General features: G+C 35.9%; 1 protein-coding gene across 3 annotated transcripts in view; it reads right to left on the reverse strand.

The window, feature by feature from the left end:
• The window catches only part of LOC131430028 (uncharacterized), a 108865-nt gene that overhangs the window by 80872 nt on the left and 2653 nt on the right, over window positions 1–25340 (reverse strand). Inside the window, exons 2-3 of one of the 3 annotated variants that reach the window (XM_058594637.1) lie at window positions 10914–11063; window positions 9845–10057 (exon numbers count right to left, since the gene is read on the reverse strand). The exons of 1 other annotated variant lie outside the window; for it this stretch is intronic. In XM_058594637.1, the coding sequence (XP_058450620.1) occupies window positions 9845–10057; window positions 10914–11063 (363 nt within the window). The remainder of the gene's footprint in view (window positions 1–9844; window positions 10058–10913; window positions 11064–25340) is intronic. One more of the 3 variants, XM_058594638.1, reaches the window with a different exon arrangement.

A 25340-nucleotide genomic window follows, 5' to 3' on the forward strand; every position in this document is an offset into this window, starting at 1 on the left:
TTCGTCCCGAAGAAGAAATATCATCAAGAATTATTGTGGATATGTTCAATGCTTTTGTTACGCAAAAACTAAACAAATGCACCGTTTGCCATCTCATCCTTCGAGTCAGTGTATTGGACAGAGATTGTAGATCTCTCTCAAACTAAAGATTTGACATGTGGGATGATGGATTGGATTGAATCATATCTGACTGGTCGTAGTATGACCGTGAGAATTGGCGACTGCGTTACTCCATCATTCATCGTGAGCTCTGGCGTTCCTCAGGGAAGCCATCTAGGACCATTCATATTTCTGCTATAGCTAAATGATCTGAATTTCGCATTGCAATGCATGAAGCTATCATTCGCCGACGATTTCAAACTGTTTCATCTCATCAAATATCTGAAAGACTCAAACTTCTTGCAGTCACAGTTGGATGTATTTTTTAACTGGTGCAACGTCAACAGAATGGTTATAAACGCCTTCAAATGTTTCGTTATCTCCTTCTCTCGTAAACGAACCACGATCATGTATGATTACACTATTTCGCAAGCTGTACTAAAACGGGAGGTATCAATTAAGGATCTAGGAGTGTTATTGGATTAAAAACTTAGTTTCAAAGATCACATAGAATATACCCTCTCTAAAGCATTAAAGATGCTAGGATTCATCTTTCGCATCTCAAAAAATTTCAATAACATATACTACCTGAAATCGTTATATTGCACTCTAGTTCGCGAGTATGCTGTTGTTGTTTGGGCACCATATTATCAAACAGATAAGCTACGCATTGAAACTGTTCAATGCAAGTTCATTCGTTTTGCTTTGCGTCGCCTGAAGAGATCCATTTAATCTTCCAAGCTACGAAAATCGTTGTAGACATACACTTCGATTTGCTTTCTGTCTGCCGTGATACACAAAAAGCTGTTTTCGTCGCGGACCTCATCCAATCTCGAATTGATAGTGCAGATCTCCTACAACAGCTAAGTTTTGACATTCTTCGGCGTAATTTGCGGTTTAATCCCTTTCTCAGAATTCCTCGTGCTAGAACTAACTAAGGGTTCATTGAACAGTTTTCGAGTATATGTCGCGTATTCAATACTTGCTCTGAAGGATTTAATTTCAATTTATCTCGTAACGCCATTTCAATTTATCTCGTAACGCCATTCTCCAAATCTTTTCCCGCTAGTTTTATTAGGATAATTAGTCAATATGAATAGTTGTTAGTTAGCTTTGTAGTTTAAATAAGGGTAATTAAAGATTTCGTTATGTATCATTTGGTCAAATGTTATTTGTTGATACAAAAGATGAGAATGTTTTATGCCTGCTGGAGAAGGAGAACCAAAATCTCAGCTTCACCAGGCTTTTCCCTTGCTCCTAAATAAACAAATAAATAAATTAACAGATGGATGAAAAAGAGATGACCAAGATAAATATTTTAAATTGACCCCACAAATTTCCAACAGCAGCCTTCGGGGATTGTTGTTTATCATTGAATATTAAGACTTATTTGTACTGAAGACGTTTAAAATTTAATAGCAAATCCTTAGGGATTATCGAAAGTAATAAACTAATTTTGAACGGTTGTCCATAACCTACTTCACCGCTACTGATATTACTTAGTCGTGTTTGATGAATGTTCGTAGCAGGATAATGACAGGATCAATTTTCGATTAACGAATTAGCGATAAAATGAAAAATACTTGGACATTCGAAAGTTCAAATTACCCTTTTATTAAATATTGTGTCCATTACCTTTGACATGAACGCTATATTCGTTCAAGAATTGTATCAAAAGGCCTCTCATTCGTCGAGCCACCACATCGGTTTGCTTAGTATTTAGTCCTGAGAATCAATATTCGGTTCTAGTGGAGTGAACATGAGGAGTGATTATTCTTATCGTTAAAGCCAATGTATAAAACAGCAGATCTCACAACTAATGGTTCTTACATGCCACAATTTCTCCTTCAGATATGATAGTCACGATTCGCATATGGTAATTCGTCAAGTAATCCAAAGTTCGGAAAATGAAATGATTTGGCTTAAGCAGCTTACAAATGTCATGAATACCATAAATATTTTCATCTGAACTCATTATTTCAACAGCAGAATCCTATCATTGATACGTAAAAAAATCGTTACATAATTTGATTTGTTCAACTCACGGCCACGATGGCCAACATAATTCATCTAACTACATCTACTGGTAAATGACATTAGAACTTGTGCTTCTGTTTACGGTATAGCTAAAACAGTCATTTGGCAAGTAATGATTTGGATACCCTATTAAGCACGTGTTTCCAAATGACGAATCAATCATGCATGTAAAATCTCCACCCAAATCTACTCGTTGCGCGCCAAACGATTTTTCAAAGATCTAGTATTCTTTTCTTCAACGGCGAAATACTGAGCATCTCCTTGCGCGCCAAACATCAATCGTAGATCTAGCAATCATTGGCGACTTTTGCAGTGGAAAATTCCATTGTCCATACAAAATAACTTTATTGGTTTTTCCCACTTTTCCGGTAAGTTTTCCTAATTTTTTTGATGTACGAACCCGGTGGGGGTAAAAACTGATCAAACAAAAAAAAAAGCATCTCAATCCGTCCATCCGTTCTTACGTGATGCGATTACAAAAAATGATCTCTGCATTTTTATATATATAGATATTTATATATATATATATATATATATATATATATATATATATATATATATATATAGATTTCCAGGCATTTGAAAAACCAAGTTTAATACTCTATTCTGAATAAACGGTAGATTTCGCACAATGAACTAAGATCAACATTACCACCTCAGAGTAAAAACTTTTTCTTCAACTTCAACTATAATTTTTCAAATGAATTTGCCCATTTTCATGAGAAATAGTTGAAAAGGTGGAGAAATTAGAAATTTTCCTACCGATTTGACAGCTCTTACTAAAAGTATCATCTCTGAACAAGCATTTCAGTTTTGCGTCAATATGCCAAAAATAGATTGTGGTCGTTGTTCCAAGACAGTAAAATCTGAAGAGGAAGTTTTTATTAATTATGTGAAAATTTACAAGTCAATCCTGTGATTCTTGTAATGAAAATGTAAAATTGGTCTGCAGCAAACCGATCCGCGAGTGTTTGTTTTATTTTTTCAGTGTGTCATCTCGCCGCTATTTTATTTTTTATTTTCTATGTTTACTAGAACGTTTAAAGGCATAGTTTAGACTACTGGGAGCGCCAATTTGGTATTTTATTATTTTGGTTAGGGAGTAGAGATCAGTACTTCCTACCGCGTCAGGCGTTGTTGTTTGATTGATGGTCATCGAGTGATATCTAGCAAGTAAAGGGTTATTTTTGAGAGGTATAAAATTTGATCAATATAACTTAATGTTTGAAGATGATTTCATGCCAGTGTTGGCCGCTGCTCCGCTTTAGATGGCCCATGGGCAAGGTCCAATTTTGGGGCACTCTCTCCAACATATTGGCCGGTATTTCACGAATAATGTCACCGGCCCATAATCCACACCAAACAGTGACTTTTTTTTAGATACATTGGAAGTTCTTGCAATGCTTCTGTTTGATCTTCACTCCAGATGCGCAATTTTGCATGTTGACGTATCCAATAAAACAAAAATGAGCTTCATCGCTGAACATAATTTTTCGATAAAAAAGTTGTTCTTCCACTAATTTTGACAGCGCATATTCATGATTAAATTATAGACCAAACGACGATTCATGATCAAATTATAGACCAAATTGAACAAGATTGAAAATGAAACAAGACACAATTCAAGCGTGATCTGTCAAAATCAGTGTTGCCAAAATTATACCAGAAAAAAATCACCCTTTATAACGGCTGCTTATTGAAAACAGAACGCAAAGGATGAAATACACGAATTGAAGGCAAACCTTCCGACGGCCGGCTATTCGAAGTTTCACGAGTTTCGGATGGTAGTCATTTTATACATCGTGATTTAGTAGGAAATACATATAAATACAAAACACGATAAAATTTTGTATCATCGGTAGCTGGCTACTCAGAGCAATAAACTCATGGTAATATTATTAGAATATTGACTAACAAAGTACCCTTTCCTGTGATGCAGATGGAAATTCCTCGATTTCTAGTAGCAAAATGCATCTAACTTGCAATCCTGCTTTTCTCTAGTAATCTACATTCGGGTGGAGTCGAGTGTCATTGGAAAAATACAAAACTAACCTCTTAGTTTTTTTTTCTGTCATGATTTTGAACGCTTACAGCTTAGTCATTTGTTGACGAATTTGTATAATTTTTCTTCAATCGATTTGAAAACATTTAACTTTTACATGTATTGCAATGTCGGTTTGGTATTTCAATAGCAAAGCATTGAAAACTTGGGTTCAGTTGATCAATATTTTCTCGAGCCAATAACAGCATATCATAATGATATCATCCTCTCATGCCAAGTGTCAAAAACCAAATTTAGGTCCTTTCACAAGAAGTAGTCTGGTAAAATCTGGCTTCATCTATGTCAACAAAAAAGTTTCATTTGGTTCTTTACGTCTCGTCACCGACTCGTCTGTAAATGAAGTTCTCGTGCATGAAGATTTGAAGCTCACAACAGACGTGATTCTACGGGCAAAAATAAATCTCTCTGGTCCTCAAAATTTTTCTCTGTCTCTTTGCACAAAAGTGTGTGATGATCCGTATTTAAGGGCATTTAGCCCATACAATACAATCAACTTTCCCAAATGTCAAATTGTGAATAAAATAATCAAAACTTTTTCTCTTGCTCATTTATTTTTGTTTCCATTATAGGGGTTCTAACCTTAAGGTGATTCGCCGATTTGAACCAGAAAAGCTTTCTGACCCTATGTGCGGGGTAGGAAATCGTACTCGGGTGCAGTGCAGTAAAATTTCATTTTCAATCGAATAATATAAGATGAAAATGAAATTTATGGCCGCTGACCGTCAGCATATCCCTACTAACTCATTTGACTTTTGCTACCATTTTCAATTGAAGCTCCTGGAATTCATCGTCAGTTGAATAATCGTACCTAGTCATTTGAAGTTTTGCTTGCTCAGTTTCGAGTGCCAAGTAGTCTAGCTCCTTCATTGCCTTCACTCTTGGTAGTAAGCAAGTTCGAACGAATAGAATTATAAATGGAATAAAGTATTAAAAATGAAAACTGAAGGAGGAAACAATTAATTTATGTGTACTCTGTGATTGATATTTGAGCTATCTGGTTTGTCTTCCATATATTTTCTTGAACCAATTCGAATGTTTACATGAACCTCATTTGAAGGCCGCTCTCACACTATTGAAAGAGATATTTTGTTACTTCAAGAGATCAGCTGACAGTGGTTAAACTGAGCCTCGATTGAAGAGAAACGAGCGATGAACTGAATGCTGCCCGTTCGGGCCGTCAGCAAACATTGTGTGTGTCAGAGAGTGAAGTTTACTGCGTTAGAGAGATCGTCAATGTGTTCCGCATTCAGTTTCAATTGAATTGAATGAAGTTTTACTGCACTGCTCGGTTGGACTATAGAAAAAGTATCGACGATATACTCGTCCCTTCTTACTCGGTTTTTCTCTCGCGAATATCAACTCAGAAAAGAGTGACAAACCGATTAAATTCATGAATAGAGCATGTAATCAAAGGCAGTGTTGGAAAAATCATGATCAGAAATAGTTCGTTTTATTATCACTAGTGATAAAATGAGTTCATGAGATTTTCTAATAAAAACTCAGTGACTGAAAAAGTCATCTCAGAGATTTTTATTCATGAAACAAGCATCCGCAAAACTCTAAACCACAATGTTCGCAAGTGATATTTTGTGTCAGCGAAACTAGATGACGAATTTTCACATTCAGAAATATCTCCGAGAAGATAATCAAAAGGGAGGAGAGTCTCCGATGATATTCCGATGCTGAATTTCCACTACGCTTCAGTTCGACACCGAAGTGATTCGCACACGTTTTAATTATTATATTTCCATCAATAAAAAAATCTCTGCAGAATAAATATGCAACTGAATCGAACTGAGAAATAATGACTGCGTCAATATGAACAACAAAATTTTTACCACATTTAAAATAGTAATTGAGATGGTTGATTACACACTGCACAATATATTCAGATTAAACCCAATAAAACGCTATTTAGCATGAATTTGATTTATAGAAGTAACAGGAGTGCAGCATTGGTGGTGCGTTTGAATGTGCGCAGCGTTAGCCTGCGCTCCTGTTACTTCTGCGTATGATTTTCAAGCTAAATTGGCTAATATTTTTTAATAAGCTACATAACATGCTTAGTGATTGGTTTTCATTAATATTTTTAGAATCATTAAAATTATTTTTAATCAAAGCATTTACTGTTTATATTAATGAAATTTTTCCTCATTGGCGAGTTTATTCATCATGTATTCTGTAAAGGGTTGAGATATAACGGCTCATTTCCCAAAAATCTTCTGTTCAGAAATTATATCAGATATATTCAATGTTCGAACTTTTTTCCTAAATGCCATCGAGTATCTTCAGTTTTAGTGAAAATCGCATTTGCAAACAACAACAGTACTGAACTTTTTAGGCAGTGAGTTTTCTGATCGATGATTTTTTTATGTCTGTGAAAAAATTCAGTCACGATTTTCGAAATTTTGACTTTTTCCCAACACTGGTCAAAGGCTCAGTTTCTACCTATCTACTTATTTTTGAGTTAGGTATCGAAGCCGTTCAAATTTGTCTAAAAATCTTTCATTTTTCACAGGTCCTGTTAGAGATATAATGACCTGTTTGTATAACGAACAAATTTAAACAATTTAGAATTTTTTGCTGGATTTATTTTTCCAGTTGTAGAATGTATTATCAAAATTGGGCCTGCTGAAAAGCAATATTTTATCAATCAAGGAGACGACGTAACTGATCTTAAGTGTTCATGAAATCCTGAGTTATCTATGAGCCTTTGGTGCAAAAGTTAATCAATGCTTGTTCCATTTACCATTACATCCACAGGACAAATTCGGAGAAAATTGGAAACTCTGCTTCACACCACGCATTTCATTCAGTAGCAGTTCTGCTTCGGTCGGCAAATATAGGTTCTGTCCCAATTTTTTGCTCGGTCAACGACTGCCTCTAAGCAGAGCGGATGGGTGAAATATTCGCTGTGTCATCCGCTCGGTTAATTGGGAACAGCTCGTTTGGAAGTTTTTAGTATGGAGCCGACTTGCATTCGGTGGAGTTGGATAATACCGTAGAAAAGGTTGCTTGTGCATATCAGCATCAGCAAGATATTTTATCGGTTTATTTTCAATGTGTGTGTGTATGCACGTATAAGAAAATCGCTCCCACAGAATTCAGGTTGCACCGCAGGCTGTTTGTGCATTTTTGATGTCATCGGGATCGGTCGAATCTTGTACAAAACCCTGTAACTTTTTCATTGAAAAATGAATTTATTTCCTTCAAGCACAAAGCCAAAATTTTGAGCCATCGCACATTATGGTGAATGAGAAGGTTGGAATATTGAATTCATTTCTTTTATGAATTCTATAAAAACACGACGACCTCTTTCAAAGGGTGTTTTTAAGAGCTTGCTGATTTAAAACTCAAATAAAATACATGCCAAATTATGGAAAAGCCAAATGTTTTTTTTTAATTGGTGGATAATTTCTTGGCTTTTAACTTTGCAAATATGATTTCGGGCATATGGTTGTCGCGACTATTGTTCACAAATGTCATTCTTGAGATCCAATTTTCGACCACTTTTACAAACATTTAAGGGCGTATTTTAGCAATGACATGCTGCGTATTGCTTTCCAAAGCATCAATCGTTACTGATTTATCCTCATAAACCAATAACTTCACTTATCCCCACTAAAAATAATCGAGTTGCGTCAAATCACACGAATGCGGAGGGCAATTCACCGGTCGATTTCTCAAAACATTGTTGCCGTTGAAATGTTCTTTTGATAAGTCGATTGTTTCAGCCGCATTATGACAAATGGCACCATCCTGTTGAAACTACATTTTGTCCACATTAATATCTAGGAGATTCGGCAACTAAAGTCTATTGATCATGGTTCTGTATCGATTTTCATTCACGGTAACGTGTCGTTCTGTTTCATTTTTGAGGAAATTAGGATCAATGATTCCACCAGCCCATAGACCGAAACAAATAGTACATTTATCGAGATGCATTGGTAATTCTTGAACGGCTTGTGGTTTTTTTTTGCAATTTTACTTATTGATGTATCCATTCAACCAAAAATGCACCTCATTACTAAAGATAATTTACGTTATTCATGATGATTGCCAAACAATACTGAGTAGAGACGTCACTTTACACTATCAAAATAACTTTCAGACATAAGACTAATCCCTGGTTCAATATTCTTTAAGAGCTATGTTCAGAGAAATAGCCGCTCACTAGTTAGAGAACCATTTATTGAATTCATTTTTTTCGAGTGATGACACGATGACTTAAAAAATATTTACTTAGTTTTTTTTGCAATGACTGAGTGTAAACATATATTGGAAAAACAATGAAGGTAGAACTTAACTCAAAAGATGATTTTTTGGTAAAAGATACGCTCAGAAACAGGACTGCGTTCTTATGCATTCCGTGCATACACGCTACCATTTCGCCACCCTGAACCTTGTGATAGACACAGCTCTAAAGCACGATTAGGCATGATAGAACGTACATCGAACATAGTCTACATCCTGGCCGTCTCTCGACCGGTACCATACTCAGTCATTCCAAAAACTAAACTTAATTATGACGAATTTACGTCAAACCAACTGAAATAAATAAATCGTTTAAAACAATTACGGTTTGATTTTCCGTACCAGTCTGCTTCTGGTAGTGAAAGGGCAGACTATCAAACAGCTTTCATAGGAGTCTGTCGCTGACGGTAAACAACCAGCGACTGGCACAATAGAGAAGGCAGCAAGTGATTATAAATATACTCTCCTACCCAGTGATTGAGCGGAAGAATAGGTATAGAGCAAGAACACAAGTGTTTGTTGTCTAATGAACAGAGAAGATGTTTGGATATGGGATACCGGTCTTGAGGCGGCTATGATTTAGACCATGTTTGATGTACGCTTTACCATACTTAGTCGTGTGTTAGAGCTGTGTCTATCACAAGGTTCAGGGTGGCGAAATGGTAGCACGTATGCACGGAATGCATAAGAACGCAGGTTCGAGTCCTGTTTCTGAGCGCATCTTTTTTCAAAAAGATAATCTTTTCCGTGAGTTTCTCATTCATTTGGCTTCTCCAATATATGTTTCCACTCAGTCATTGCAAAAACTGGACGTGAATCTATTTTTCAGATCGTTTTACTAGAGAATAAAAGCTATTTGGTGATCTGTATGAGGGTTCCATTTTTCTCCTTTTGTGCTACGCCCTTTATCTGCCGGATTCAAGAAAACCCGAATTATTAATATTCCTAAATAATTTTCAACACTTATTACCCAAACAATCCTCCATTAACCGAAACAGCAAACAGAGATTTTTCGCTTCTCTCCAGAACCAAAACCAGTCCGGGGTCGAATCTGGTAACCAGAGGTCGTTTGCGCTTTCCCGTCTGATTGTCACAGTAGCTTTCTGATTGCTTTTATAATTGACCAGCATTGTGTTCCACAAAAAGAACGGCAGAGCAAATTGTGGCCGTGTTAATTAACATCGGCAGCTCAACCGGGTTTGCTAGTTCGGGTGGAACGGAACGAACATTACCACACGGCACGCAAACAAGCAAACAAAACGGCAACCCATGCTTCAATTAACCTGCCTTTGGTGAAATCGAAAAATCCTCTCCCAACAAACGAAATACACAAACAAACAAACAAAAAATCATGCACTGGAAGCGAGTATGGTAACACAAGCAGGTACTTACCTCCAGGTTGTAACTATTTCCCGGGCAAACTCCCGGATAGTCGAACGGGTCGTTCTCGTTATGGAAACTTCCGGACTGAGGATCCGATCCATTTGCCGACTTCGGTTCGAGATGGCCCGAGCTCGCTGTCCTGGGAATGGTTGCTGTGATGTTGGATTTTTGTAGACCCATCGAGGACAGAGTGGTTAGGTCATTGGTGGATGTGGTGAAATGCTACCGTGTATGTGTATGTGAGGACGCGGGCGGAAAGCGGAAGAACAAGATAAAGTGCAATGTTTAGGCGCAAAATCAATTACCGTAATTGCCTCGGAAAATTGCGTGCGGTTAGTCTTGACTGGGAGATGGGTAGGTCTGTTGGGGACTGCGACCATCAATCGATTGGAAAATCAGGGATGGTTCTTCCTTTTAGATGAAATTTAGCAATTACATTTGCAGTCCATCTTTGGAGCTGCAACCGGCTGATGTTATAAGCTAGTAGTAGTTTATTTCTGTTTTGCAATCTGGTTTCTATAAACGTATCCTTCCGGTAGTGGCACGACATGTATTTTCAATAAACAGTCAAGTGGAGTTCGAGTTGCCCTAGCGTAACGATCAGAAAGTTAAGAAGCACTACTGTTTCGGAAATCGATTTTCTATTCTATAATAACTACTAAAATGGCTGCATGGGTCAAAATACTACGAAGCAGGATATAAATATCAATACGAAATATTAAGATTTCTTTGGAGATTCAGGAAGTTCTGTACACTAAAATTTCGTTATTTTATATATGTTTGAGGTATGGACACACAGACTATTCTACAGCTTTCATTTCATTCTATTACACAGTTTATTTGGATTCAACATCCATTTGATCCCTAACTCAAGATGATTCTGATGAGTCGTTGAATATTTGAATTCCCTACTCTGGGCGAAACCTTCAAGTTTGCTAAGTCGGTTAAGCCCAAAAAGCATCTTCTTCGTGAACCTTTCCGCTGAGTCAAGAACCCGAGCCGAACTTAAACTCGCTACCCCCCCGCATCAAAAACTAAATACTGACACAGGAAAATGCATACAAGGCAACCAACTTACCAGCTTTCCGGAGGACCCGTACTTTCGGTGGCGATCTTTTTCGAGGCGCAACAGAATCTGGGCGTTCTGTTCACACGTGTAGGTGTGCTGACGGGGATTCTTCCGATCCAAACTGTACTGATATAATGGCCTTAATGGATTCGGTATTATCTGCAAATATTTGAGATACACAACAGGAGACGGTGTGAGATTGAGCTTGATGGCCGGGTTCGGTGGTGAAGCTGACAGCAACGAAAGTGGTTGCGTAAATATTTAATGGAATTTCGTGGTACAAAATTGGGGTGTTTCACAGCTACAATGGGGAAGGCGGAGTTCGACTGGCAAGTGTTGCCGATGGTCAGTGTTATTGGCTTGATGTTTTTCGGTAACTTTCTGGGCGAGAATGAATTTTTCCCATGGGATACGCAGCAGATGGATGGACCAAGTCGAAGAACGAACAGTGACTGGCGGTGGGAGCCAAAGTGGCCTCATTCTTTTGCCGAGCGTGAGAAGATGGATTACCCTAAATCAATGTCATATGTAGAAACTTCGGCTATTGGAAGATAAGGTTTCTGGATGGGGAAACTGTATTAGCTTGTGATTTGGGTATGTAATACCTATCGACATATGTTCGTGGGCTTCGTTTACATTGTTGTCGCTATGTCGATACATTGTTATGGCAATGTTGAAAACACAGTGTCAAAACAATCAACATCATAGCGAGGTTGTGTTGACATCATTAATCTGATATACATACATACGGCAAACGTGTGCTTGTATTCAACCGCCGGTGAACAAACTGTTGACTATTGTCACACACAAGTCTGTGAGAATTAGATGACATGTCATGAATGCAATATTGTTAATTGGAGAAAATGAGGTATTTTGATCAGTGGATTATGACATAATTTGATATTGCTAAGAGTTGAGTTCATTGTTATGATTTTGTTATTCTCATTTGCATCGGGCAGTATTTTTTTTTTAATGACTATTCATTGGAATATGAGTTAAAATTAAATTATTAAGATTTGAATTGGGTGTTCAGCCACAAGTGATGAGTTTTCAGCCCTATCATATATATGATTTGGTTATTACCATGAAGACATCATTTGCTTCCGCAATTCTGAGATTTTTGTGTAGGGAAAATTCTAAACCTACTTGTATTGTGTAATGGGGAAAAAGAACTTATATACTAACTTACTAACTGATACAGAGAGCGAATCGATTCAATTGAAGATTGCATCGATTTTTGTCGGAATTTGCTTATAATATTATGTGACATTACATCTAATGGTTCTATATTTGTGAGTCTGTGTAACTCATTTGTACTAAACCAGGGAGGACGCTTCAAAATCATTTTCAGAATTTTATTCTGAATCCTTTGAAGCGTTTTCTTCCTGGTGGAACAACAACTTGACCAAATTGGTACTGCATAAAGCATGGCTGGTCTGAAAATTTGTTTATAAATTAACAATTTGTTTTTTAGACAGAGCTTGGAATTTCTGTTTATAAGAGGATATAAACATTTAATATATTTATTACAGTTTGCCTGAATTCCTTCAATGTGATCCTTGAAAGTGAGTTTTTTGTCATACGTTAAACCTAAGTATTTAGCTTGATCAGACCATGTCAATTAGAAGCCATTCAATTTGAGAATGTGATTATTGTTTGGTTTAAGAAAAGAAGCTCTTGGCTTATGAGGAAAGATAATTAATTGCGTTTTTGCTGCATTTGGTTCAATTTTCCATTTTGACAGATAATCACTGAAAATATTTAAGCTTCTTTGTAGGCGACTGCAGATCACTCTTAGATTTCTACCTGTGGCTAACAGACTTGTGCCGTCACAGAATAGCGATTTCTGACAACCAACGGGTAGATTTGGAAGATCAGAAGTGAAAATATTATACAAGATTGGAGCTACGCTCGAACCCTACGGAAGAGTACGATCAGTTAAATAGTTTTGAATCATTTTGATCAAATAAATAGGAAACTGGAAATCAGACATTTTTGCTATTAAATCTTTGTGCCAAACACTGTCGAATGCTTTTTCTATGTCTAGAAGAGCAACTCCAGTGGATAACCCAGAAGATTTATTTGCTTTTATCATGTTCGTTACTCTGACAAGTTGATGAGTAGTTGAATGTTCATGACGAAATCCAAACTGCTCTGGTAAAAAAATTGAATTCTCATTTATATGAGACATCATTCTCAACAAGATAATTTTTTCAAAAAGTTCACTGATAGAAGAAAGTAAGCTAATTGGTCGATAACTTGATGTTTCTGCTGGATTTTTATCAGGTTTCAGGATAGGAATTACTTTAGCGTTTTTCCATCTTTTTGGGAAGTAAGCTAATGAAAAACACTTGTTGAAAATTTTAACCAGGAGTCTCAAGGCAACATCGGGAAGATTTTTAATAAGAATATTAACAATTCCATCATTACCAGGAGCCTTCATGTTTTTGAGTTTCCTAATAATTGATTTAATTTCATCAAAATTCGTCTCAATAATGTCATCTTGTGATAACACTTGGGTTGAAATATGATCATATTTCAGTGAGACTTCATTTTCAATAGGACTCACAATGTTCAAATTAAAATTGTGGACACTCTCGAACTGCTGAGCAAGTTCTTGAGCTTTTTCGCTATTCGTACGAAGTATTTGATTTCCTTCCTTGAGAGCAGGAATTGGTTTCTGAGGTTTCTTAAGAACCTTAGAAAGTTTTCAGAAAGGTTTAGAAAAAATTTTCATTTCGCAAAAGAGTAAATCTATGTTTAATTTCTTTTTGTAAATCCTTAACTATGTTTTTCATAGCAGGATCACGAGAACGTTGATATTGTCGTCGACGAACATTCTTCGACCGAATGAGCAGTTGAAGATTGTCATCGATGATAGGAGAATTTAATTTAGTTTGAGCTTTAGGAACTGAAAGATTTCTAGCTTCGATAATGTAATGATTCAAATTATCGATTGCTGTGTTGATATCCGCAGAATTTTCTAAAATAGTTTCGTGATCCACATGATTTTCAATGTGAGATCTGTTATCCAACCAATTAGCTCTATGATAGTTGAATATAGAACTAATTGGATTAATTATAGCTTCGTTGGAAAGTCTGAATGTTACAGGAAGATGATCTGAGTCAAAGTCAGCATGTACAATCGGTTCACTACAAATGTGACTTTGATCTGTTAGAACCAGATCAATTGTAGACGGGTTTTTCACGGAAGAGAAACAAGTCGGATTACTGGGATGAAGAACTGTGAAGTAACCAGCTGAGAGTTGATTATGAAGTATTTTACCATTACTGTTATTTTGCCTACAATTCCACTGGACATGCTTAGCATTTATGTCCCCTATTATGAAAAATTTCGGTCGATATCTTGTGAGTTTTTGCAAATCGCCTTTAAAGAAATTTAATTGTTCGCCGGTGCATTGGAATGGCAAATATGCTCCAGCGATGAAATAAATTCCATGAATGGTTTCAACTTCGATTCTCAAGCTTTCAATAACTTTAGTATTGAAAGAAGGTAAAAATCGATGTTTAATTTGCCGTTGGACAAAAATGGCAACTACACCACCCATTTCAGTAAACCTATCAAATCGATGAACCACATAATGTGGATTACTTTTCAATTTGACATTTGGTTTAAGAAAAGTTTCTGTCACAATGGCAATATGAATTTTGTGAACTTTGAGAAAATTATAAAATTCATCTTCAATCGATTTCAAAGATCGAGCATTCCAATTTAAAATATTCAAATAATTGTTTAACATCACTGTTAAATTTTAAATTCATTATAATATGATTTGCAAATTGCCATCCGATTTGAAATGCTTCAAAAAGTGATGAAGTCGAATTCATTCGGATGATCATTTGAAAAAGTTGATCTAACTACAATTTATTTATTCATTTTATTTTCAGTTATATCGCCTAAATCAACTTCATTTAAAGAAGCGAATGGCATTGAAGGAATATTTGTAGGTAGACTACCATTAGAAGAAGATGATATGGCCGATCTACCTATTAATAAATTGTTTTCGTTAGAAGATGAACTGCAAGGCGGTCCTGTGTTTTGATTGTTTACATTAGAAGAATTAAGTGGTAGATTTCTACCTGATATACTGGCATAACTGACATTAGAAGAAGATGATGACGAGGTCGATCTACCTGTCAATAAATTGTTTTCGTTAGAAGACGAATCGGCAGGCGTACCTGTTTTTTGTTTTAAATTCGAAGAAATAAGTGCCTTGGAAGAATACAGCATAGAATCAACGGAAGGGAAATCCGTCCGTTGTCTTTTATTTTTACATTCAGATTTTATAAGATCGTGAATGTTGTTAGAAAAATGTTGAATAACGGATTGTGATTTATTCCGTATTGAATTATTTTTAGCCTTAGGCTTGTTGCCTTTCCGGTTGGACGCAGGCATTTTTGAAATGAATGAAAATTTAAATTAAATTAACTAGGCTAAATTAGTCTTTGATTAGACTCCTAGTTTGGAAAAGTCTTTATAATGACTGATTAGTTCGAAGAATAGTTCTTTGAATAGTTAGCCTTAAAAAAGGCTGATTAATTTCTTAGTCACTCTAATATCACTCTTTGTATAGCCTTGAGAAAGGCTGACTAATTGATAGTCTATAAAAAGACTGTTAGTGATTCAGGTAGCCTTGAAAAAGACTGAAGCCTTGAATCAATGAAACTCTAGGTAGCCAGAAAAAATTTCCAGGAGCCAAGAGCTATTCGCGTGCGGTTCAACACCGACTGAGGCAGTATTATTTATTTTATTGAAATAGTGGCAAAAGAAAATTTTGTTTAATATAGCAAATATTGTTGCTCGGAACATCAAAACTAGTTATTTGATTTTTCTCAGTGGATTAGTTTGTTTCAAACAATATTTTGATAAAACTAACGAACATTTTATTTGTGTGTTCCTGTCAATTTCTTAACAAACAATTTCATAGTAGTATTATGAAAACCTTACATGATTGTTATTCTTAATAAATTTCATAGTAAATTCAACGCTTTCGTTTGTTAACATCGCTCATTTTGCTTTTTTTTAAAGAGTAAAATGATTTCTTTCCAAATATTTGGAAGACTTGTTTTTGTTACATTTTTCTTTTTAATTTATATATTTGTAAACAATTTCAATTACATTGATAATATTCCAAATATTTATATACCACACTCAAGCCCTGGTATCTTACTTTTTATAGAATCCAATGATTTGGTGCCCTTTCAGTCCGGTTAAGATAGAGTTAACCTGCATCAAATATTTGTTGAAAAAAAAAACCGTGCTATGGAATGTTATGCAGTTTCTAATAATATTTATTATCAATACTTACGTTGGGATTGTTAAAAAGCCCCAAGAAAAAGAAATAAGCAGATAAAACTTCACTTTTGAAACGCGAGAAAACTTTTTTGTTCATTCACGGTTGAAAAAAAAACAGCTCTGGTTTAAAAGAAATTAAACTGACACGGTTCTATAACTATAAACTTTGTTGTATCATCACACAAATAAGATCGCCCCTCCCGAAATCCAAATAGTAATGAATATGTTAATAATAATAATGATGTGAAGCGAATAGGTTCAGCAGATGAGGAAGTTATCCTTCCGCTGGATCCCGCATATACTTATTTAGGACTAGAAAGACGAACGCAAGTGCACTTCGAGTACATATTTGGATGGATTCATTATTATACGCTAGAGAACAAAATGATTACTCGACAAAGAACCGAAGTCGTGCTTTAAAGCGGCAAGAGTGCATCGAAAGCTGGGTTTCTGGGATTGTCATGGTATACTTTTGGAGGATTACTTCAATGCAAGTATTAGCGTGCATTAATGGAGCGATTTAAGACCAAAATCGCTGTGAAAGGGCCTTGCATGAAGTACATGAGCATCGCTACTACGGTTATAATCAACAGTTTAGGGTCACTTGCCCATCCACCTTGTTCACCTGATTTGGCCTCTTCGAACTATTATCTGTTTCCAACCCTTAAAATCATCTCTGAGAAATCGATGTGAGTTTCGAAACCTGTATAGTTAGAGTAAGTTTGTATGGTCATCAACTGATATGACCTACAAATTTAGAACATGTTTTCCGTTCTCCACGAATCGGAGTAAGGGAGCTATCTCGGACCACTTCTCGCAACCTTTCACAAGTCTTGTGGATTTTTGTGGACTATAAATGGACATTTAGAAAATCTTAGACATGTGCGCATGTGAAATGGCATGACAGTAAACGTTAAGAAATGTAACACAATAACCTTCTCTCGGTCACAGTTACAAATTTGATTTAAATACTTAATAATGATAGTTTCAGTGTCTGTTGAAAACACCGATAAAAGACGTACCGAAAATTATGTACATAGGCAACCCTCAGTAACATAATTTTTTATCTTAGGGCCCCTCCCGAAACGAAATTCTGGGTACGGGCCTGCCGCAGATACAATGAATTAATTTTTTTCGTAACATAAAGCTAAAGGAAAATTGAATCAACATAGATATTGCCAAAATAAAATCAACTCTACTTTTGTTGCTACGCAATAAATAGGTGATAAAATCTGAATCATAAAATCAGCTGGAACAATTATTTTTTTTGTTTGACAAGAATGAAATTTTTATTCACATTAATCGGAGATTATTGTTGGTGGTGAAGGGAGAACATTTTTTGAAACAATCATATTCTAGCTTGAAATTAACATGAATCAGATTTAAAAATAGACCATCTGATTTGTTATTTTAAGCAAGCTCAATTTCTCTGCGTGTACGCTAAATCGTCTATTAAAATAGAAACAGAACAGCCGAATTTCACAAAAGGAATGTAATGAACAAACTGTTTATTTGACTGAAGCGCTCTTATTTGTTGAATTTGAAATTTGGAGTTCGGTTTGACATGTTCCTTCTTTCGGTTTTATACTTGATGAGCTGTCAATCATAATAAAGAACACGCAAAAGCCAGTGAACGCAAAACAACTAGAATATTAATTGTTTTTCTGAAATCGATTGTTTAAAATTTGGTACAATAAATCGAATGTTGTTTTAACTACACTATTATTTTTGTGCTGGCAGTTTAGCAATGACACCCATCAAAGACATTCACCACAAACTAGTCATGAAACGTTACAGTTGAGCAATGACATACACCCTAAGCGGAAAATGAACCGTTTCAATGAGGTGTCACTCGTGCAAATGAACAATGACACAATCCCAGCAAAGTTACCTGTATGCATGAAAGCAAAAAAATGTCTCAGTTGTTTTAAACAATTTTTTCAGTTATTTGAACTTAAAACGCCTATTGCAACAAATATTTTTCTACTACTAGTCGCTTTGGGGGGCAGTTAATCGTTCACCTCTGAAACATGGAAAACTTGTTTTACAATTAACTCTTATGTTCTTCTGCTTACTTTTACTTACATGAAACGGTCACTACGTAACTGACATACATGACATTCATTTGCCATTAAAAATTTTCAATATGAAGCGTTTCTGGTGAAATGAAAAGGATTTTTGTTTTGCATTTTACTATTTTCGTTCTCCACCAAGTGACAGCATTTGAATACAGCAATTTTGTTTACCTGAATGGTTTGACAAAATCAACAGATATGTTACTTCATTAAATTAAATCAACGTTTTTGTTGAAACAACCAGGGCTTGTTCCAATAATTGCAATATTGTAATTTTGTGATCTGCGGGTTCTCCGTGAAGGATTTGAGAAGGATGTCACTATTTTAGGCTCAGTAAACAATCACGTATAGTCTTACAAAATACGAAGGATGTATCGTCCTGTACGACGAATCGTACCTGAAGGTGGGATATGGGCTGCTTCTCAAGCTTTAAAAAGCAATGGACAGTGGGGAAAAAAGATCAAAAACATGACTTTACTGAAAAACTTCATAGCAATCTATGTTAATATTCTCAAAGAAGGTATTTCTATTGCAAAAATTATCGTAGAATCAATTGATGATAATTAGAACAACCGCAAAATTCACTTTTCACTATTCCTATGCCCTTCTTACGACTTTAAAAAACTGACTGTAAAACTGTGGAATAAATGAGTTTGACTAACTAAAAGATAGTCCTGAAATTTTCAAAAATTTCATAAATGGATTGTATTCTGTTTAACCCCAAATCTTCTTCTTCCATAGATTTTCAGCAAAAAAATCTACTGATCGGTGTATGGGTCAATTATAGTAAACCAAGACAGCTCTTTGTTATGCATATAACCCCACAAATTAATTAACAGATAGTTTCTATGATTGCATTCGCCCGGGTTGGCGGCTCAATGCATAGGGCGCTGGTCTTACAAGCTAGTGGTCGTATGTTCGAACCCCGATATGGAAGGATTCGTAGTGTCAGTAGGATCGTAGTACTAGCCATGCAATGATCCTGTACTGTAAAGAAAATTAGACATTGTTCGTTCCTAGTTGAAGTTTCGACATCGTTTATTTTCTGTATTTTTAATTCCCACTCTTATATAGAACACAAAGACGTAGTCCCACGTCAAAATTATCGACATTTGTTGCAACTTTGTACTTTTCATTCTCCTTACAACAAACACTTTAAAATTTTTAACGATTTTAGATTCAAGAAAATACGAAGCCTTCGGCCCTTCCGCATGTGTGTACAAAAAGACAGCTTCCAAGTTCTAAAAACATCTGTTCATTGAATTGAAATAGGAAAGTTTGTTCAAACGTAATGTAGTGAAGTCTACGAATCAAAACACCCTGTAGTTTCAGAACTGGAAGTATCAACCACAACGAATTCAGGGGTTCTGTATGAAACCGTGAGCCTTTTCTTTCTATAAGTTCGTGAAAATCGGCCGGAAGATTTGAATTCTATTTTGCCGGTGTCTGTAGCATAGTGTGGTGAAGAACTACACTTATTACACGACCATACTTGGGGACTCGAATTTAGTGTTCGACCCTCTCCAGTAGAAGGTAAAATAGAATTCACTTCTTTCTTCTGATAATGCTTATATGAGCCTGACTAGGCTCAGCTTTTCCGTTCTAAATTTATAACTGATTCAATCTGATTACCTATCCGTCTTTTCATTTCCTATCTTTCGTCTCTCTCAGTTAATGCTTGCCGAAAAGAACCGATCGATATAGTAGACATTATACGGCAATTAAAAATAAATAACACATCTCTGTGAAAATAGTCTGAGTTTCTTTTTGCAGTATTTAAACACTATTTTTGATGCTTCCGTAGTCGGAAATCGGGTACCAGGACAGCCGGAACTAGTTTGTTAGGCCATCTACTAACAATAACTAACGGTGGAAATAGTTTCGAACCAAGTTTAGAATTTTTTCACGTTTTTGGCTTCGTCGCTAAAAGTTACGCTATACATTTTTTAATACTCTTCACAGCGGAATTCCGGAACCGAAAGTTGTATTCGGATGAAAATCTAAAGCTTAGTATGGGATCATGAGACCTTTGGTTTGAACTTGAGTTTGTAAGAATCGGTCATGCTCTATCTGAGGAAAGTGAGTAAGTAATCAGCTTAGGTGTTGGTTTTCGGTTTCTTTCTAGCGTGTACGAAATTGAACAAAGCCTACTCTGTGCATTGTTTGTAAAAGCAAGTTGTGTTTTCTTCTTCCGTGCCAGCTCTGGTGATTAGATGTGCGTACTGGTTTTGTATCGTCATTTTATATGGCGGTTTGACACTGTAATTGCGGATCCGGAAGTCTGGTCGCTGATCTTACAAGAAAGTTGTCATTTGGTCGAGCCCCGACCTGGAAGGATTCATAGTGTCAGTAGGATCGTAGTGCTATGCAATGATTCTGTACGCTGAGAAGCCTGTTCAAACAGAAAGGCCAAATTCCACAAAAGGAATGTAATGCCAAGACTTTTTTGGAAGTCAGATCCGAATGAAATTTCACAGTAGCTTTTGAGAAAATATGAGATTTGTGAAAATCGGTTCAAGCATCGCTGAGATATCGATGTCAGTTCTACTTTTGGAGTTTTTCTTCACTACCTTCGGTGCTTCTGGAAAATAATAGTGCCAAATCAGTTTTACATGCCCACAAACTAATAAGTTCTGCCAACTAGAAGCTATCATCAATCAGTTTAATGGGATTTGTAGTATTTACCATCTTTTTTTAATCCACCAAGTGGTGTTATGATGCCTTTCTCATATTACTTATATTTTCAAAAAGATTCTGCGAAGAATTTTTTTTCCAATCTTGAAAAAATAAGAAACTTTCTTTGGGTGTAAACTAACATAACTTTTTCAATTTGTAAACAGTTATGTCAAGTTAGTAAGAATTTTTTTTTTTGCAACGTCGCACTGAATGATTGAACACGCTTTACCCTATAGTTCCTGAGACTATAGGAACATTTATTTGAGCCTTTTTGTAGGAATCGATCAAATCATCTCTGAGAAAATTGAGTGAGTCTCGATTTAATCTTTTTTACCACCATTTCAGTACTTCTGGAACCGGCAACTTGAAACCAGTATAGCCGAAGTCGGTTCGTTTTGTAAGTAACTAATATAGCCTACAATTTGAATCCCTTTTTGCATCGTCGCTTTAAATGACGGTGTGAAATTTAATATGGTACTACGAGATTTTTTATTTTATGAGTGACATTATTTGACACATACTCACACAGACACATACAATGCTTAGCTCGATGAACTATGTCGAATGATATACGACACTTAGCCCTCTGGGCCAATTTTCACTAGTCAATTCTTCAAGGGATTGCATAAACTTTCTATTTGAGAAAGGCAATATGTGTACTTCTATAGAAAAGTATCGTTATCATGATCTTGTAATAACACTAACAAGTAGGTACAAATTGAATTAAAGAATTAGTAATTTACATATTTTTCACCTGAGAAATATAAATTTTAATGTGGTAACCTTGCACGCTATACGAAATTGAACAAAGCACGCTGCGAACGGAGCAAAGCATCGCCCTCTAATTCCGGAACCGGAAGTCGGATCTGAATGAAATTGCACAGTATGCTTCAAGACAATAATAGCTTTAATTTGAATCATGATTCGTGAAAACCTGTTCAACCGTTGCTGAGTAATCGAAGTGAGTTCTGTTTTAGAGATTTGCTTCACTATTATCGGTGCTTTCGGAAGCGGAAACTCGGGACTACTAGTCCCAAATTAGTTTTATATATTCACTAACTAACAAGATCTGCTAACTAGATGAATTTAGCAGTAAGTTTTACTAATAGTACTGTTGTTGTACCGTTGAATTCCACTATGTTATATCACGTCATTACACTCTCACAAAGTCACTATTTTCACAGTCACTATTTTTCCGAAAGTGTATCAAACGTTATAATACAGATACGTATTTCGGAATGCTATTTGCATCCTTCTTCAGTGTATCGGTTTTATAAGTTTATTGAAAGAATGCTGCAATGAAGTTCCTTTTATACAAACTTAAGTAGATAGAAACGTAAGTAGGTAAACCACAAAATGAAAGGTAAAAACAGGTAACAGAAAACTGGAAGAGTTAAGTGTTTTCTATGTTTGTTTTTATCTTGGATATGGGTAGTAACTGGAAAAGCCAAGAAGATCTATTCCCTTGGTCTCGGTTTAATAAAGAGATGGAGTTATTTTTGAAAATTTCTAAACTTTCTGCTGAATCTAATTTCCATGGATTGGAAATTTGTCTTAAGATTTTTATGTCATTAGTAGAGAGTTCATGATCTTCAAAAAAGGCATGTTCTGCTACTTTTGACTTGAAGTGATGTGGTAGTCCCTTTTCCAATTCTTTGGATGCTTTCGCTATTTCTGAGATATGTTCCTTGAAACGAATGTCCAGTGTTCTCTTTGTTTGTCCGATGTATATTTTATCGCAATGAGGACACGAGATTTTGTATACCCCAGACTTTTTCAAATTCAATGTAGGAACCTAGTAGAGTTTTCAATTGGTAGTTCATACTGCTGAACACTAAATCTAAACCAAATTTTCTTAGTTTTGATTTTAGTGGGTGTGAAATGTTTTGATTGAAGTCGACTGATATTCTTTTAAAATTTTCAGAAGGGGGGGTCAAAGTTGTAAGTGATTGTTTTTTCAACAGTCGAAATTCATTTCGAATTGTCGAAAACATTTTCGAAATTGGAAAGTTCAATGGATATCCAGAGCATACAATTCAAACCATCTTCGATAAAAAATTAAGACTGTTGAAAAAACAATCACTTACAACTTTGACCCCCCCTTCTGAAAATTTTAAAAGAATATCAGTCGACTTCAATCAAAACATTTCACACCCACTAAAATCAAAACTAAGAAAATTTGGTTTAGATTTAGTGTTCAGCAGTATGAACTACCAATTGAAAACTCTACTAGGTTCCTACATTGAATTTGAAAAAGTCTGGGGTATACAAAATCTCGTGTCCTCATTGCGATAAAATATACATCGGACAAACAAAGAGAACACTGGACATTCGTTTCAAGGAACATATCTCAGAAATAGCGAAAGCATCCAAAGAATTGGAAAAGGGACTACCACATCACTTCAAGTCAAAAGTAGCAGAACATGCCTTTTTTGAAGATCATGAACTCTCTACTAATGACATAAAAATCTTAAGACAAATTTCCAATCCATGGAAATTAGATTCAGCAGAAAGTTTAGAAATTTTCAAAAATAACTCCATCTCTTTATTAAACCGAGACCAAGGGAATAGATCTTCTTGGCTTTTCCAGTTACTACCCATATCCAAGATAAAAACAAACATAGAAAACACTTAACTCTTCCAGTTTTCTGTTACCTGTTTTTACCTTTCATTTTGTGGTTTACCTACTTACGTTTCTATCTACTTAAGTTTGTATAAAAGGAACTTCATTGCAGCATTCTTTCAATAAACTTATAAAACCGATACACTGAAGAAGGATGCAAATAGCATTCCGAAATACGTATCTGTATTATAACGTTTGATACACTTTCGGAAAAATAGTGACTGTGAAAATAGTGACTTTGTGAGAGTGTAATGACGTGATATAACATAGTGGAATTCAACGGTACAACAACAGTACTATTAGTGACAACATTCTACTAACAGCTCAAACAGAAATTTAGTAAGTTTTATAAAAATGTGCACCTCGTTTCGCCATCGCTTGTAAAAAAATACTCATGAAATTGAAAATTTTCACTAGTCGCATTGTAATACCGGAACTGGAAGTGGAATCTGAATCAACTTCTCGGGGACTTCGGAAGTCGGATCAAAATGAAATTCAAGAAAATTGTATGAGACCATAAGACCTTTCATTTTAATCTATGATTGTGAAAATCGGTTCAGCCATCTCAGAGAAAATTGAGTGACATTATTTGTCACATACACACATACACATAAACCGACATTTTGTGATTTCGACGAATTGCGAGTCTGAGCCTCGGTTGTAAAGTCGGTTTTTACAGCAATTGCATAGCCATAGAAATTTTTAAATAATTTCAAGACACTTTAGGCACTTTAGCATAAAACGGTACACATGAGGTACCAAACCCCTAAATGACTACAATCTGTTGGCGGCCAGTATGTTGTCAATTGGTTTTGTTCTTTCGGCACGTCAGGATAGACATGGCACTTCGGTGTCAATAAGCGATTTGTAAGTAGCAAATACTTTACGTCTGCTCAGCGGTTTATGTTGAACCGTTAGGTGGCGTTAGCAGTTCAACATAAACTGCTGACGCACTGATGAGCTGAATGCGAAACGTAAAAAATGAAAACTAGTCATGTGCACTTTAGCACAAAACGGTACACATGAGGTACCAAACCCCTAAATGACTATAATTTCAAGACGTTTCGTTTTAATCTTAGTTTGTGCAAATCGGTTAAGTCATTTTCGAGAAAATCGAGTGCATTTTGTACTTAATTTTCGCATATTACTCTATAAATCAGGAACCGCTAGTCGGATCCAAATGAAATTCAATTGCAAGCTTTGAGAGTTTAGGACCTTCCATTAGAATCTAAGTTTATGAAAATCGGTTCAGCAGTATCCGAGAAAATCGAGTGCACAGTCACAGTCCTCCGGGCTTCGGTTAAAAAGTCGGTTTTCACCGTGATTGCATAACCCTTCTATATGAGAAAGGCAAAAAAGGAAGTGCATTGTAGCTGACAGATTGTACGATCTCGAAAAGAAAATAAAGCTAGAATAATTTTGATTCTACAGGGTCCGGCACTCGAAGTGTAACCAACTTCAGACCGCTCGCGCAGCTGACGCACGGGCATCAGCTCCCTAGAAATTTGCTAAATGACAGTTCGGAGTTGTATTGTTTACAAGCGCAAGAAAGCATTTTGCCAAAAGTGAACGCGAAAAAAAAAATCAGTGATGGATTTAAAACGTAATAGTGTGATTGCTTTATATTTAGATGGAAAATCACAACCATCGATTGTTCGTGAGCTCAAATACCTTAAAGTGAATAAAGTTTTTGTTTATCGCACCATAACTCGTTACAATAATACTGGTAACATCGCAAAACGTCA

The sequence above is a fragment of the Malaya genurostris genome, chromosome 2 (assembly GCF_030247185.1).
Source record: "Malaya genurostris strain Urasoe2022 chromosome 2, Malgen_1.1, whole genome shotgun sequence".
In the NCBI taxonomy this organism is placed as follows: domain Eukaryota; kingdom Metazoa; phylum Arthropoda; class Insecta; order Diptera; family Culicidae; genus Malaya; species Malaya genurostris.